The sequence below is a fragment of the Microcaecilia unicolor genome, chromosome 4 (genome assembly GCF_901765095.1).
Source record: "Microcaecilia unicolor chromosome 4, aMicUni1.1, whole genome shotgun sequence".
In the NCBI taxonomy this organism is placed as follows: Eukaryota; Metazoa; Chordata; class Amphibia; order Gymnophiona; family Siphonopidae; genus Microcaecilia; species Microcaecilia unicolor.
Genome location: NC_044034.1, coordinates 232,717,205 through 232,735,033, shown reverse-complemented (window position 1 = coordinate 232,735,033; position 17,829 = coordinate 232,717,205). Strand labels below are relative to the sequence as shown.

Genomic DNA, 17,829 nt, shown 5'->3' with positions numbered 1-17,829 from the left:
CCCATTTTACAAGCAAGAATCAATCCACTTTTCATTCTCTCTTTAACAATATGCATGACCACCATGTTTATATTAGCTCCAAATAGTATCCTGAAGTGCTTCAGTTTTTAAGACGTTTTATTTCTTTTCATGAAAGAATCCATCATTTATTAAAAATAAAAGTGATACGTTTTTCTTGTCTCTCTGCTATTATATCTAAATCGGTTTCCTTAATTGGAAGCTGACTACAAGGGCAAAGGCTTTAATGGTTATAAACTTTTAAAATGTGTGTTTTCTACTATTATGATGACTAAAATTATCAGTTTGTATTATTATGTTTATGCCTTTAATATCTTCACATCACAGTATTATTTCTTAATCAAGTACACTGAGATTAAAAAGACTGCCCCCAATGTTGACAGTTGAAGAACCAGATAATCTTTCAGGTCAAAAAGTGTCTTGATTTGCCAAAGACTTCTGCACAAAAAATTAATTACTTTAAATAAAGTCACTGGACTGATTTTTATTTCAGAATGTTGCTGGTTGTCTATATATAATAACGGTAAATGACAGAAGTTAAGGGATAAATTCATAATGATCGGTATTTTGAGACTGGACCTTATCCTGAGGGTTCCAAAATGCACCTACCTGTATTTCACTCCATCAGTCGAATGTATCATATAGAGGAATATTATTCACACGTGAAAAAAAATTTGTAATTTGGCCCTGCACGTTTGCAGATGTTACGAAACTGCACAAGAATTCACCAAGACCGTTCAGCACGAGCAGCTAGTATTCATGTCTCTATATCACCGATGAAAACAGAATGAAAATTCTTAGGTACAAATACGAAATATAGAAATACGAGTGGATTTCATTTTTTTTCTTTGGGGGAGCGAGTAAGGTATATTTGCTGAGAATAATATGGAAACTGTAAACATACAAATGTAGGAAGTGGTTTGAAACAGACTGATTGCTTCCTTGGAAAGCGGATATTAAGGACTTTGTTTCAAGTTGTATATTCAGCAGTAGCGAGATATTTGGGGACTACAAAAAAGGTCTTTTGCATTTCCGCTTTTTTTACTTAAAAAATAATGCAAAGAATGCGAAATTATAATTTGCCCACAAATCCCTGGAAAAACATGCAGTTTTCTTTCAGAAACGATGCTACTATATAAATGTATTATTATATGTATTATATTCAGATATCTTTAAAAAAAACGGAAAAGCTTAACGTTCTTCAAATTTGTGCTGCATTTGATTTAAGGATTGCATATCTGTCCCAACAAATACCGTCTGTTATCTGCCTCGTCCTTATGATCGTTTTATTATTTTTTTCTATTATTGTTTTGATGAATACTACACCTTCAGACTTTGAGAAAATGCAAATTTTTAAAATGAGAAAAATCAAACGATTAGAGAACAGGAGATTCATTTACAGTACTAAACTCCATTTGGAATAGCTTGTAATTACTTGCCAGTTTTCAATAAATAAATAGCCCCGATTTTGTATTTTTGTTAAAAATCAATTACTCCAAAATAGATGAGAAAAAAGACTGAAACCTTTAAATACAAATATGAACATAACCTATTTTGAGAAAATAGGGTAAAATTATATGAATGTGTAGTGATCTATTCATTAAGGATATAGTTAAGATGTTCTAGGCTCAGGAGTAATCTAAGGAAATACTTTTTCACAGAAATGGTGGTGGAAATGTGGAATAGCCTTTCGCTGGAGGTGGTGGAGGCAAAGATTGCCTACATTTAAGAAAACATGGGACCTCTTAAGGGACAGGAGGAGATAATGGTTGCTGAGGATGGGCGATTTGGCCCTTATCTGCCGTCATGTTTCTACGTTTCTGTAAGAAAAAAAATGATGACTGTAAACTACTATTTGGCTTTCTAAATAACTATGTTCTCTCGCTTATTCTGCCCTAAACGATTACAATACAAAATAAAGTATATACCTTACAGTGAAACAAACAATGAATCTTTTACGCTTATTAACAGCCCCAAGCTTGTTTGCCGTCAGCTTACCTTTTTTGCTGTTTTAAAAGAGAACGAATTGGGAAACATAGTTTTGCATATTTGACCGGGAATTCTATAAGATTTTTTTGGGAACATATTGCTCTCTCATAAATGATAATCTATTCCTAACTGGTGGTGAACTGGAGGTAATTAGAGCCAGGCTTTCTCTGTTCGACTCAAGAGGCATTCTTCCAACTGGCCACTAGTGGAGGCTATGGCACCGCGGTGTTGGAACAGTTTCAAGGAACCAGACCCTGAAATCACAGCAAACCTTGAATATTTGCCGTTATGCTCTACTTCTGAAATCTATTAAAAATAATATTGAAAGCGTAGCACTTTTGGCGATGCCCTTGAAGAAAACACTTATGTAAGCTAGTACTGAGTTAAGTTGCGCTTTTTTCTTTGAAAATTTGCTAAAGTTTTGCTGTTTGGCTGTTTAATGCAATGTGGAAGTCCCCTTGCTGGACAAAGCGAGAATGTATCAACTGAAACGTGTAATAGTGAAATAAAGAAAACTTAGCTGTCAGGTTGAAACGAAAAGACTTGATAATATACCGCCTTTCTGTTGTTACAATCAAAGCGATTCACATACAGCTACTTATTTTTCACCTGGGGTAGTGGAGAGTTGGGTGATTTGAAAAGGAGTTGCTGCTGGAGTCGAACCCAGTTCCCCAGACCACTGTACTAACTAACTACTAAGCCACTCCTTCAATTAAAGGTGATCTTCGAAATTGCTAAAAGAACCTGCTACAAAGAATAGTGTACCGATTCTTATCACGTGGACAAATAAAGAAATGCTTTATAAACTATGAATTGTCGATAAAGAGCAACACCAACAAAGTTTACAATTATACAATTCAATGCTAGAAGATCTCCTAATTTATTACTAGCTAAGTGGTATTATTGAAGTATAACTATGAAAACATTTTTTATTGTGGCCAGTTAGTGGCCACTGTCTAAGTAAATCCGAAAATATTTCAAGAAAAAGTAGAATTAGTTTATTCCCAAATCTTAAAATCTTCCTGCATAATATTTTTAATTTCTTCAAATTGCATTTCATCCCAGAAAAAAAGTCCTCTTTTATATAGCCTTTATCAACTGTGGAATCTTACAGCTTCTTTGATCAATGGTCAGTCAGCCACTATTCAAAAGAACATAAGGGAGTTAGTTAAATTCTGCGCTGTTAATAAACCCTACTGCTATATTACAGTGAGGAAACGCTCCTGCGCAAACAAGCCGCTCGCGAACTAGCTTAGCCTTGATTGCATGATTGACAGTCACAGAAAACAATCAGATTTCGCCTCGGTGGAGCCATCCAATAAAAAGAGGCTAGTGATGGTGGGGGGTGGTGGAGGAGGTGGGTTTTTGGTGCTCTGACAGCTTGCATTAGTTTAGCCCAAGGAACCTCCTTGGTTTTAGCTCAGCAAGGTTTTGTCACGGGAACAGGAAGCAGTAGGTATAGTGAGGCGGTGCACAAAATACTTCATTACGTCTCTGCCCGATTGTTCTGCTGTTCCCTAATGCTGTCGGTGTGGTACCCGAAAGAACCTTAAAAAAGAAATTAAAAAAAGGCAGATCGGGGAAGGAAACATCCTAACACTGAATTCTACCTCAGGTGTTTTCTACAAAATCTTCCAACTTGAGCCCCGGGATCGGACATGGAAGGCTGCAGCTGGCTTTAATGGACTTTAGTTGCTGTTTTTTGAAATGTGATTTATTGTTAAAGAAGAAATGATCTGCTGGAGATCGCTTCTGCTTGACCGGATTTTGAGGGTCCGACGTTAGCAGAGAAATCTCAGCTATAAAAAGTACCGGATTCTCGGGTTCTCATTTGCCGCCCTCTTGTGTGGAGCTAAATGGGCGTTTGGAATTGGATCTTTTGGCTTGAAGTGAAAAAACATCGAGGCGTGAACTGAAAAATTTTCTTTCATTGCTAACGAGAGTGGATTTCGGTTTTATTTGCTTATTATATCTCATCAAGAAACACCTCCCCCCCCCTCCCTCCCCCGAAACTGGATGATTATTATATTTTCAGGTCTGGCTTTAGGCATTCGGCGGCGGCTGTTTGTGGCTCTTGTTAGAGGGATTTGGGGGGGATAAAAGCTGTTTCCGCTTCCCGATTATCTTCAGGATCCTGTGGAGCTGTGATCAAGGAACCTCGACGTTGCCTGACTATGGCTGGAAGGGAATCCGTTTGGAAGTACTACTGGGGAGCTCTGGTGATTTTGATAAGGATTGCTATATCGAAATCGATAGATCCGATCTATTGGAATTCGTCGAATCCCAAGTAAGGTTTTTCTTATGATCTTGTTTCTTTTCTTTTCTGTTTTGGTGCGAAGTGTTGAAAAAGAATATATATAGCTCCTTCTCTCGGTTCTGTGATCAATGAGTGCTTTCTTCGGGTCCATTTTTTTTTTTGGGGGGGGGGGGGGAAGTACAGTAAGGGACTGGATAAGAGATTTCATATCTCGGTTTTATTTCAAGTACAGAGACTCTGATTTTCTATCCGACAGATACCGAAGAAAAAGGCAGACACTATTGTAGAAGTCATCTACCTTTTAAAACCCGTGTTGAAAGTGAGGAAATAGTGAAAATAGCATTTTGAGATACATACGTATTTATTGTTTCTCGGTTTGAGCACGTAGGCATTACATGTGGAAAACGGTGGCAGAATCCAGTTTTATGTGTTTGCCTCGCTCGGTTGAAGGCTATATATGTGTTCAGCGGTGTGAAAAACTAAGATGCAGTGAGGTCGCCTAAGTTACATCACGTGGAGGGAGAAATGGTAGTAGAGTGGTCTCGTTTATTATGGAAACATTAGTGATCAAGGACACAAACCCGTTAGGTATTCATATTTTTAAGTATCTATGTCAAAAATTGAGGAAAGGTGGAAGGTAAAACTGTAGTAAGGCGCTTCTCTGTGTCACAAGTTTTGTTTTACTCAGTTTCCACAGGTGGCTTTAGGACATTCCAGCTCTTAGGCTTAGCTGATGCAGGTTTAAAACTTGCTTAAACTAATTCTTGCGTGCTACAGCGTTCACACCAATTTGACTTCTCTTAGCCTCTTGTTGCTGTGGAGTTATGCTTGAATGGTCATGCTGCCTATCCAGGGATATTGGGCCTAATGCATTATGCTGGTGGAAATATTACTTGGGGGTTCTTATGCAAAGCTGTGGTAAAATGTGGTTTTAGAGCGCCCTTGTGTAGGTCTTTCCCGCATTCTAATGCCATTTTTACCACAGCCAGAAAATGGCACTGACATGGCCATTTAACAAAAATTAACGTGAGCTCCTACTGCCACTCATTTTGTAGGCATTAAGGGCTCATGTTCTAATTCCATGCTAATCAGTTAGCGCAGTCACATTACTGTGCACTGATTTGCGCTGTCACGCCCACTCTTTGCCCTCAGACACCCCCCCCCCCCCCCGAGAAAAATTCAGGACTTTGGATTTTACCACAGGACGTCTCATTGCATCCCATGATAAGGCCCTTTTAAGCTGTCATAGTGCACACTAGTGATTACCGCAGCTCTGTAAAAGAACCCCTTAGTAAAGTAGCACAATAAGGCCGTGAATAAATAAAGGTCAGTACTTGTGACCTTAATTGGCCACTGCTGGATTAAGGATACTGGACTAGATGGACCATTGGTTTGTCCCATTATGGCTATTCTTAAGAACTGGCACTAAATGGAAAGCATTTAAAAAAAATAAGTAACACCCCCCCCCCCCCTTTTTACAAAGCCGCAAGGCAATGAGCCCATTCACTTTGAATGGACTGTGTCAGCATTACCTCGCCAGCAGCTGTTAGCTCAGCTTTGTACAAGGGGACCTAAATTTGTTGACTTGGAAGTTTATGGACATTACTACTTGATTGTTTATATAAACTTTTAGATGTTATGTATATTTATATTCACATACCTGTGGGACTAATTAAAGATGTGTGCCACTTTTGTGCAACCCTTATGGCTGTAGATCAACAACAACAAAAAATCTTCTCTTTAATGGATGGCTGCGGGGAAGACCAACAATTTTTGCAGCAGAGCAAAATTGATAATAGACTCTTCCTGAGCATGTGTCCCAGATCCCTGTGTCTTACGGGGCTCTTCTTATTGACTTGCCTTGTTCTGTGCATTCTGGACTATTTGCCTCCCCTGCCCTTCTCTCTCCATTGGATCTGCAGCATTCACCTCTGTGAACTGAATCTGCGTATGCTGTACTTTTGTTGTATGACCCCCCTCCCCCGCCAAGCTACTGTGACACAATATAAAAGTATATAGGTTCAGTTTCAGAGGCAGGTTGAGCCTAGTTTGGGGGGGGAGGTGGCGGCTGGTGCTGGCAATGTTGGAGGAAGTTCTGGAAGGTCCCGCCAAAGATTTTTTGGAGTCAGACTGGAGCAGCCCGGGAGCACTGTGCTCACATGTGCACTGAAAAAGGAACATGCCTGGGTGAGCAGCTTCTGACTCATGGGCAGAGCTGTACAGTGGAATGTGGGCTGGTGTATGGGGAGAAATGGGAGATAGATCAGGAGGAGGACCCAGGCAAGGTAAGGGGGAGGGGGAAGGATGTTTTAAATAATTTAATTTAGAGTTTTGCTTGGGGTTTAATTGTCAGGCATGTGAGTATATGGGGAGATGCAGCAGCATGCAGGTCGTGCTGGCAGGAACTTTAGAATAGAGTTCTAAACTGCCATGCGGGGTAATTTGGGTGAGCTACAGTTTATAAGAAGGGTGTATTTTGGTGTGCTCTGTGTGTGTGATCATATTTAAGTTAATAATTTTTTTTTTATTCTGATTAGTGAAGTCCGATTGAGATAGTGTTAGTTTAATTGTAGAGCTCATGGCATTTGGCTCTAGGAAACAGAGGGAGAAGAGTTGTTGTGTGTGGGACTGTGCTTGAGTAGTGTGGGGGAAAAGTTTACTTATATAAGGGAAATGCTTATTGATAAGGAAAATTTTATTCGGGTGCTAGAAAAATCAGATTTGTGAAGTAATGCTTGGTGCTGGCAGGGCTGAAAGTCAGTCAGCGCTTACTGATGACCAACTGCTATGAGTGACAGTGACTCTCTGTCATTAATATAAAAAAGTGCGGATAGTTGTTGCCATTGATTCTCGTTGTCTGCTCCTGCAAACGGTAAAAAGCTTGCAAGAGCCCCTTTGTGCATTTCCCACTGAAGGCCGTTCTCACTAAACCAGCTGAACCCAGTCAAAAATGCACATTTGAAACGGACAAAAGTAAGTTGTGGTCCAGACAGAGGAATGAAGTGAAATAGTGTACCGTTTAAAGGAATACCTCTGACTTAAGTTAAAAATAGGAGGTGGTAAGCGGTCCTCCAGGAAATGGCTGCATGGCAAGTGTTTAACTTACTGCATGGCCATTTCTGCATTTAAAAGAAAAGCCTTTTATTGGCAGCGATTAAAAGGGGGCATTGTCGTGTGGCAAACTCACATGCTGTTGCCACCGCAGGGCCCCTTTTACTGCCATTTGGTAAAAGAGGTCCTAAGAGAGAAAATCCATGAAATAAGAGAAAAGTAATTAAGAGACAGCTTCTTTGATTTATCACAATCTGTTAAAGAATTGATCATAAGAATATTATAGAAGAATTTGTGAATGCACTGAATGGGGGTAATCTAGCAGGAATCTTAGTCATCTTTTATTTGATTTAAATAGGGAAGAAATTCCAAACTACTACTTGGACTCACCTAAGATAGTGTAGGGTTTTTCCTTCAAAGAGTTTGTAAAGGCAGGGAGTAGGTGTTTGCAGAGGAAGGAGAACCTAGAAGAAGACACAAGCTCCAAATTAAAGAAAGGAGAAGACTGAGATAAGCAAAGATAACTCAACAAACATAAAAGGAGAGAGACAGTGTAGGAAAACAATAACTAATACTTACCTCTATCCTGGGTTCTTCTTGGATCGCTGCACCTGTGGAGAAAAGAAATCTACAAAAGAATCTAATTCTTTGTAAAATTAGTCGAAATAGCTTAGGTAGTTACAGAAAATAGTTTGAATACTTATCTGATGTTGCACTTGTTTTCCTTAGAACTGAAAACCCAATCCATGCCCCAAGTATAAAACTTACCAGGCCAGCAATGTGCATTTTTGACCGGTTTCAGCTGGTTTACTGAGCACGGTCTTCAGTGGGAAATGCACAAAGGGGCTCTGCAAGCTTTTACCATTTGCGGTAGCAGACGAGAACCATAGGCAAGTTTATTTAAACAAGAAGTTTAGTATTCAAATGTACAGCCGTTTCCAAGTGATGCACAGAAAGGACCGCCTGCCTTTTAGGAGAAAATTTTTTATGGGAGGTCAGGAGCTGTCGCATGACGACGGTGCAGTCAACAGGAAGATACGAGGGTGAGATAAGAGCTTTTGGGGGAAGAATGTTACATGGAAGGCTTTTGTAGAAGGAAAGGGGTATGGGACTCTTTCACACCATGCAGTTAACAGCAGAATTGCAGAACAACAATAGCAGCAGCTGGACTGCTCTTTTTGTTTGATTTTTCTATCTCCTGCTGACGTTTCTTCCACAGAAGTATAGAAAAAAAAACCACACTCTCATATACAACCAGCAAAGCTACGACCACTCTGTGAGGTTCTTACAGCCTAATACATCAGTCGGTGATACTCTGCTTGCCAGGTCGCTGGGGATGACCTCTAAGGGCCCGAGGGTTATAAGCCTGCTGCAGCATTCCTCTGTGCGTGCAGACAAAAAAATTATAGAAATAGTCTGCCTCCAGAACTCACAAAGTGTTGAGAAATCTACCCCCCCCCCCCCCCCCAAAAACAAAAAAGCAGAGCAAGAAAGTTTCTGCTCCTATGGTGAGAGCATTTGGGAGGAGGAGCTGCTGGGACATGTCCTGGCAAAACGACAGCACCCATCACCGGCCTCCCCGTGCATGGCCCAGCTTGCAAGCTGTCTGTAGTCCTAGAAGTTTTGGAAAAAACAAAAGCTACACAAAAAGCTATCCACAGCTTTCATACACGCTGCTTGAGTATGTGTATGAAAGCCGTGTTAGAAAAACTGTTCTGGGTATGTGCATAGCAGCCGTGCTTACTAGTTGACTGGTATGCGCACGCCCTGGCACTTTCCCTACCTGAGCTGCACGGTAAAAGTCCGTGCAGCTGATTTGCATACGCCAGGCCCCCTCCCTGCCCATCTTCAAATCATTGCTCAAAGCCCACCTCTTCACTGTCGCCTTCGGCACCAAACCACTACACCTCTACTCAGGAAATCTAGACTGCCCCAACTTGACATTTTGTTCTTTTAGATTGTAAGCTCCTTTGAGCAGGGACCGTCCTTCTTTGTTAACTTGTACAGCGCTGCGTAACCCTAGTAGCGCTCTAGAAATGTTAAGTAGTAGTAGTAGATTTATTTTGAAAATCGCTTGCTATTTCCACCTCCGTAATTTTTACCAAGATGGAAATAATGAGCGGTTTGTTCCGGGGACTTTTATGCATCAGGCCTCCAGTTTGGTCTCTGGAAGAAAAGATAAATTGTTACTTAAAATGTAATTGATTCTTTGTTTTGTTATTTAAAGAATTACTTAGATGTAATTGCTAAAATATTTAAGGTCTTTTTACATTTGATTAATTCCTAACTTTCTCCCTGTGCACTGTATTTCTGTGCACCTTTGCCTCCTCAGGGAAAGATCACACCTGAGGTATTGGCTTTTCTTCAACTACAGACACTGGTAAGGTAGGGTGTGGTGTGTCTGCTTCTGGAGAGGTTGAAGGTCATATTAGATACTAAAGTATTGTAAGGTTTTGTAGAGTAATTGTCAAAATTAACACATGGAAATGACAAAATTCTTACTGTTGGATGTTCCTAGTTATCCCAGAGAAAAATTCTTTACTGTGTGTTAACTGCATTGTAGATACACTTCTTCAGGTAGAATTATCTGCTGCATTAACAATTAATACAAAGGTAGTTACCACACATTAAATGTAAGATGTAGTGTCTGGTTATTAGCTCATATAGCTTAATAAATAGGCCAGTTAAGGAGCTAAACCTAAACTTTAACATTGTCATGCGTTGTCCTTTTTTAAATATGTAACAAACCACAGATTTTTAAAGCAAATAGTTTAAGAACTTGAGGAAATTACTTTGTTTGAAGAAAATATGTTATCATTATTGCTTTTATGGAGAGGAGGAGTGAGTGCTCCTATAGAGCCTTTGGTGTGTATTTTGAATCTGTGACTTGGGGGGGGGGAGGGGGGCAAGAGTCCACAGGTCCGGCCTTCAAGGGGGTCCGGTGCCAGCAAGTCTTCCAGAGGCAGGCAGAAGGTTCTGCTCCCTTGGTCTGTCTGGTGCTCCTTCGTGTTAGGACCTGAGTGATTGCATTAACATGATAACCTGGGTCCTGGTACGCAGGACAGCAATAGACTGAGGGAGGAGCAGGCGCAGGAAGGTGGCGGGGGGGGGGGGGGGGGAGCAGTGGTGGCCCTGGACTTGGTTATTTAAAGGATGTATGATAGATGATGGCATGAATCGAAACTAATGCATTTGGATTTGATTTAAGAAATGATAGTTAAAAATGTACTTGAGGTATTTCCTCCTTTTTTGGGGAGTCATCTACTAATCGGCAAAGCTTATACGATTAATGTATATAGTTTATCACATGGCTCTGTATTAGATAACAACGTGCATTAATAGTGCTAGCACGTCTGTTAAGCGTCACTATCAGCAAAACTAGGTTTGCTTTAAAGAGAAAGCACATAAAAATGTGAAGTTATTAAATAATTTGATGTAACAGGAATTGCTATGCTCGGTTTGCTTTGTTTTTTTTTTTTTAACTCTCCGCCTGTATAGATTCATAAATCTATTAAAAAAAAATTAGAGCTTGCTAATATGAAATCCAAACATGGCAAGTGAGAGGTGTATAATGCACCTAGACTGTTCCAACTATTGATTGTCTGCTACAATTATTGCTTGTCTGCTCTCCTTGTCCGTCTTGTCCTCTAGATTGTAAGCTCCTTTGAGCAGGGACCGTCATTGTTTATTGTTTATTACAGCGCTGCGTAACCCTAGTAGCGCTCTATAAATGTCAAATAGTAGTAGTAGTAATCTTTAGTGATGGGTGAATTTTTGGAATGAGAATGATACTTGAAGAACCATACACAGTTCTGTCCTATAGATGTCATACTTTTAATGCACTCTTCATCTTTCAATCCTTTCAGACTAGTGTCTTTATTTTTAAGTACTTTGTATGTGTTTTCAAAAGCAGTTTACATTTTGAAAAATCAGATTCTGATAGAATTTGTGGAGGGAAATCATTCCAAAGCTCGGGGCAAGGAAGTAAAAGGCAGAGGACCGAGTGGCCTCATAGTGAGCCATACGAGGCGGTGGCAGAATAAGGCGATTTGCATCTAGTGACCGGAGAGAACGGTTAGGGGTATATGGAATAATAAAAGAAAATAAATAAGGGGGAGAACCCAGGTTAAGGACCTTTTAGGCGAGGCAAAGCATTTTGAAAAGTGAGCAATATTGGATGGGGAGCCAGTGTAGCCCTTTATTAAAGGGGAGAAGCATGGTCAAATCTGCAAGCTTTAAATAGAAGTCAAGCTGCTGAATTTTGAAGGGTCTGGGTCTGCAGACGATGAAGAGAAAACTTAGATACCCCGCAATAGATACTGTTGCAATGGTCTAACAGAGATATTAGAAACGCATGGATTACTCAGTCATTTTGGTAGTGCCTCATACAATGGTGATCAATTACATATTAAAGCAGAACTTAAAGGAGATCTAAGATGAAAATTTAGATAATAAATATACTGCTTTTGTTTTAGGCATTTTATGTAGTTCCAGAGTTACTATTTGTAGTGCTATATTAAAATGACTAACTATACATTTTTTCACATGCCCTTCGGCACTGAACTTGGAGACTCTTGATTTTACTGTTCTCCATTTTACAGTTTCAGCTAACAGACTCCTCAGACTCTCTCTCCTTTACCTGTGTGATTGCCTGACTTTCCTGTCTACAAATGGCATTCTTTTATGGTGATTTTATCTGTTGGTTGTTTTTATTGTAAACCACTGTGACCAGAGGCCTTTGTAAGGGCAGCATATCAAATACTGAATAAACTATTTAACTTGGAAGCAGAAATGACGGACAGAATTCAGGCATATCTGCATATGGGTGGGGACAACCATCAGGAGCTGTTTGTTCTTACCAAGAGAATGGGTACGAACATAGGGAATAAGGGAACTGAAGAGGAATGGAGAGAAGCTATTATGAAATGATTGTTGAGCTAGTGTAAGAATCTTGATTGGAATCCAGTATTCCACCTGAATCCATTGCTCTTTGGAAAGCAGTGGTGACACCCTGTGATTTTTCTTTGCCTTACAGAAGAGCCTAACTGAAGTCTTTTGTATAAATTGTAATCTTTGTAGTTCTGTTTTGTGACAGACCCTGATATGGGGAATTAATCTATATGGGACCATACAACAGAGGGACACAAAATGCACCTCACTAATGTTTTTTTAAATTCTACTGTCCTGGGCACATCGAGCCACATTTTAGGGGACCAAGAGCACAGCCAGCTCCTTTGCTCAACACCCCCTTCCCTACCCACCCCCCCAGACCTACAGCACAGATTTCTGCTCCTGCCCTGGGACCTACTGGATCACCACTCTCCAGTTGTTCCTACCTTTGCTGGTGCCAGGTTCAAAATGCCACTGGTGATCTCTAGCAGTATTACCACAATGGGTCAAGTTGTAGCATGAGGGTCTTTCGCCCTTCTAATGGCAACTTGACCCCCTAGGTAGTACCAGGAGACTACTACTACAGGTTACAGGTGCCATTTTGAACCTGACACTAGCAAAGGCAGGAACAGCTGGAGATTGTTCCTGCTCTGGGGACCAGGGGAAAGGGTGTTGCTCAGCACAGATAGCCCCTTAAAATATTATTTTTCTCAGCTATAATGTGGAAGCTGTGATATGGCATTAACATAATAATGAAGTTTGTTACCCTAGGGTAACCTAAAAAAAAACTGTGATACACTACTGACCATAATGTGTAAAAGGGCTAGTAATGCAGCTTGTTAACTACCCCTCTAATGGGCTGATGATCAGAAGCAAAGCCATACTAGGACCTGCATTTGCTACTGCCCCATAATCGGAGCCCCCGAACGTGTGAAACAACACGCTCGCAAGATCTCAACCCAAGTAGCATGCAGGTTGGGGGGGGGGGGGTTTGGTTTGCGGCCCACTGGGCCACTAGGGCTTTTTTTGGGCGGCACTAGGGGAGGTTAGGGGGGGCTCAAGATCCACTGGAACTTGTGAACTTGTTGGGGGGGGGGACTGGAAATCTGCCAGACCTCCAGCCCCCGTGTTGCAGGCTTAGGGTGGGGGTCGGTGGGGGCACTAGGCCACCAGGGCCCCTTGCTGTTTCAGAGGGTGTGGTGGTCCCACGGACCCTCTACCCTCTGTGTTTGACAGGTCTGGCCTTTTGACAGCCCAGACCTGTCAGACGAGCATCAGGCACAATCCTCCTGCACTTTTACCCTGTGATCAGAGATAATAGCATGCATAAACTTGTATGCTATTATCTCTAATCATAGGGACTGTAAAGCCCCGCGTTGTTTGGAACAGCACAGGACTTTTGATCATCTGGGTGTAAGGGTTTCTTTTACTAAGCTGCTCTAGTGATTGAATAGCACGACATAGTAAAAGAGGCCCTAAATGTGTTAAAGTTTTAATTTTAAAATTTGGGCAAACACAAAAATACAGATATCTGAATATTTTGTTGCTGCTTCATATCATCTACTTTAATTTTCTCAGTGGATATTTTAGTCTAGCAGTGCAACATTCAAATTGCAGGACCAATACTCTGGCAAAGATTGCAGTTCCTTATGAGCTGTAGGCCACACAGCACGCCCTAAACCATAATTGTCTACATATCTTATTATAAACAAAATAGAACTAACATATAACACATCAGTGTATTTCTAATTATTGCTTTTTCATCATACAAAATCCTTTGTTGCTGGCCTTTAAAGATGTGTATGTGAAAGTTGAAGAAAAAGTTTAGTCATTTCAAGGCCATATATTCTCTGGTCTTCCTCCTGTTGTTAATTAGATTTTTTTATTTTTGTAGATGAACAAGTGTTTCCATTGTTTCTTTGCACTGTTCCAGGACTTGTGGATAGTCATGTTCATGGACCAGCAGGTGGAGATGGAGAACCCAGAGGTGAGCTACCCTATATAGACCCTTCTGTTTAAGCCAGTTCCTCAGTATTTTCTATCTCCATCAGGTGGATGGATATGTCCTCTAGCAAGATGAGGGGGCTGAGGGGTCCATCCAAAGCATTTCCTTTGCATCCGCATATTCAGGATCTGATTTCTGCAGAATGGAACAGCCCGGACTTGGGGCTCAAGGTGGGGAGAACCATGGCTTGTCTATACCCTTTTAGTGCCTGAGGGAAAAGGATGAGTTCGGTCTGCCCAAGGTGGATTTATTGGTGGTGATGGCATTGCCCTGAAGGACTGGAAGCTCGAACAGGCTTTGAAGCAGGCCTTTGAAGTGGCTGTCATGGGGCTCCAGGCATTCATCTGCAGCTCCTTTGTGGTGAGGGCCTGTTTACAGTGGCATCAGCAGGCTAGCTCGCGGGAGTCTGCTCAGGCCACTTGGCTGGAGGTGGGTTTGGCTTATGTGGTAGACGCAGTGTATGACATGCTGTGGGCCTTGACCAAGGGCATATCCTTGGCAGTCACTGTGCGTTGTCAGCTGTGGCTGAGGTCTTGGGCTGTACTTGTGGCCTTGAAGGCTCACCTTGTGAGGTTGCCCTTTTGGGACAAGTTGCTATTTGGAAAGGACCTGAGCAACTTGATGAAAGAGCTTGGGGAGTTGAAGCCACAGTATTTGCCAGAGGATAGGCCTAGGGCTGCTGCCTGCTCTTTGGGGTCGGTGCGGTCATGGTTCAGGGACAGTAAGAAGTACAGGCCAGGCGGGCAGGCAGTCCATTGGCCAGAGGTCACGATTTCAGACCCGTTGGTCTTCCTTTCATGGTGGGGACAGGAAGTCATCTGCTCCAGTGGGGCGGGGTGGGCTTCTGCCACCTCCAGACAATCACAGTGATGCCAGTCCCGTTCATTCTTTTATTCTGGTTGGAGTTCACCTGCAGGTGTTCCTGGAGGCATGGGCTGCTATCTCATCAGATCAGTGGTTGTTGGACATCCTGCAGGACGGGTACACATTAGAGTTCTCCTACCCAGTTGCTCCTCTCTTACAGTCCCTGTGCTAATGGTCCTCCAAGATGGTGCAGATTCAAGGCTTGGTTGACTCTTTGGTGCTTTGGGTCATCCTCTCTGTCCCACCCTCTGAGCAAGGTCAGGGCCAGTACTCTATAGAAGGAGGGCACGGTTCAACCAATTCTGGACCTCGGGGGTCCCAACCTGCTTGGCTGATGGTCTCTGGTGTCCCAGGATTACGGCACTCATTTAAAATGGACGTGAGCTGCCAGATGGAGTATGAGTGGGTGGTTGCTTCCCACAAATCTTTTGTAGGGGGTCCTGTTCACGATCTTGCATTGGGAGGTGCTCATCATGGACAGGGGGCCCTTTATGGGATTCATCTGGCCATCACTGGAGGAGGCTTGTTGGCGTATCAAACGGTTGGAGCTCAGAGTGGTCCGTAGGGTTCTAGTAGCTTTTGCTGCAAAGTTGGGTAGAACAATGCGACGATGGTGACCGGCATCAACAAGTGGGGGGGTGGGGCAGGGATCTGCAGCTCATCTGGCTGCTTAGTAGCAGCTCACATCGAGGGGCCACTGAACATCAAGTCCGACTTCCTCAGTCGACACTCTCTGGACTCCAGAGAGTGGGAGCTGTCCAACAAGGCTTTCCATCTCGTAGTTCGTCGGTTGGAGGTCCCTTTGTTGAATCTGATGGCCCACAAGGGTGAATGCCAAGGTTCCCCAGGTTTTTTTTTTTTTCTTCAGCCATTGCAGGGAGCTTGGCACTCTGGGTCTGGATGCACTTTTGCAGGATTAGCCGGTTGCATGGTTGCTCTACGTCTTTCCTCCGTGGCCAATGATCAGTCATCTGTTAAGGAGGGTGGTGGGCCATTGGGGGTGGGTCATCGTGGTGGCCACGGATTGGCTGCAAAGACCTTGGTATGTAGATTAGTGCGGCTGCTTGATGGAGACCTGCTGCGGTTATTTTAAGATTGGGGCCTTCTCAGACAGGGACTAGTGTTCATGGCAGATCCCTCCCCTATTGGTCTTACGGCTTGGAAGGGCTTGGCTGAGGGAAAAAAGGGTATTTAGTCGGTTAGTGCGGTTTGCTTCAGGCTCAGAAGCATTCAACTTACTCAGCGTATGCCCACACTGGCGCATGTTCAAGGTTTGGTGTGCCAAGTGGGGGCTGGATCCTTTTCGCCTCTTCAATTGGGGCACGTTTTGGTATTCCTTCAGTCGGGTCTGCATAAGAGTTTGACCTTAGGTTCCTTCAAAGGCCAGGTTGCAGCCTTGGCCTGTTTGAGGTGCTGTTTGCAGAACTCATTGGCCACACATCCAGATGTGGTGTGCTTCTGAGGGGCATTGGCCGACTTCTTGCGCTCTTTCGGGCGCCTTTCCCAGAGTGGAATCTCAGCCTAGTGCATCAGGCCCTCCAGAAGTCTCCCTGTGAGTGCCTCTGGAAGGCTACTTTGAATGATCTCACACTGAAGGCGGCGTTTCTAGTGGCTCTTGCTTTGGTGCGGCTTTCAGAGCTGCAGGTGCTTACTTGTTGGGATCCCTTTCTTCGCTTCACGGAGGTGGGGGTTTCTCTTCGGACAGTGCCTTACTTTCTGAATAAGTGGTGTTGGCGTTCCATGTTAATTTGTGGAGCTCACAGGGTACTTACACGTTATCTTTTGTTGAATAAACTTTGTCTTTTTTGACCAGCAAAGATTGGGTCTCCTGGCATCTAAGGCTTCTGTTGCATGGTGGCTGAAGGAAATCATATTTCCTCAGCTTATGCTCTGGAGGGGAAGCCGCCTCCGCAGGGTTTTGAGCTCACTCTACCAGGTGTGTGGTCACATCCTAGTAGAGGTCTCATTGGCATCTCCAGTGGACATCTGTAAGGCGATGACTTGGTTGACACTGCATGCCTTTACTAAGCACTGATGGCTGTTGCAGCATGGTCGGAGGCTGTGTTCGGTGTATCGGATCTGTGTGCAGCAAGGCCAGGATCCCACACTGATTAGGGATTGCTTTGGAATATCCCACAAGTCCTGGAATAATAGGAAGAAAATGTAATGGAAGGGGAAATTTAATTCTTAATCTGATTTCCATTAGTTCTTCACGCTAGTCCAAGAGTCCACCCGAATTTCTGAGGCTCTGTTCGGGATATGAAGACTTGGAGGTTTCCCGATAGCTGCCTCTTGGGTGGTGTTTGATTTCTCAGATTTCTCTTGCTCTCCCTGTCATTTTTCCAGGAGACCAACACCTTTGGGTCTTTTGTTGTTGGTGTTTGTGTTTCAAGTTGATGGATATGATCCCAGTTTGGTGTTTCCTGCTGCTTTGTACATACTGAGGAACTGGGCTAGATGGAAGGGTGTATGTAGGGTAACTCAGTTCTGTGTGTTCTGTTCTCTATTTCCACCTTCTGGTTGATGGGACATGACTATCCTCAAGTCCTGGAATAGAGTAAAAAAACTAATGTAAAGAAAATTATCAGGTAAAAACTAATTTCTCCATATTTACTGCTGACCGAATAGCCTATTGAACTGTACTCAAGGGTTCTGTATTTGTTTTAATTCTTGGTGTCTTTTAATATAAAGAAAAAAGGATGCAGTGGTGATGGAATGCTACTGTTCACATCCACATTCCTTGCATTTGGTTAGG

General features: G+C 42.6%; 1 protein-coding gene across 3 annotated transcripts in view; it reads left to right on the top strand.

Moving 5' to 3' along the window:
• Positions 1–3,469: 3,469 nt before the first annotated feature.
• The window catches only part of EFNB2 (ephrin B2), a 67,577-nt gene continuing 53,217 nt past the window's right edge, over positions 3,470–17,829 (top strand). Inside the window, exon 1 of one of the 3 annotated variants that reach the window (XM_030201312.1) lies at positions 3,470–4,294. In XM_030201312.1, coding sequence (XP_030057172.1) covers positions 4,182–4,294 — 113 coding nt within the window. In that variant the 5' untranslated portion in view covers positions 3,470–4,181. Of the gene's footprint in view, positions 4,295–4,574; positions 4,853–6,428; positions 6,452–17,829 lie in introns of those variants that run through there. The other 2 variants (XM_030201315.1, XM_030201314.1) reach the window with 2 other exon arrangements.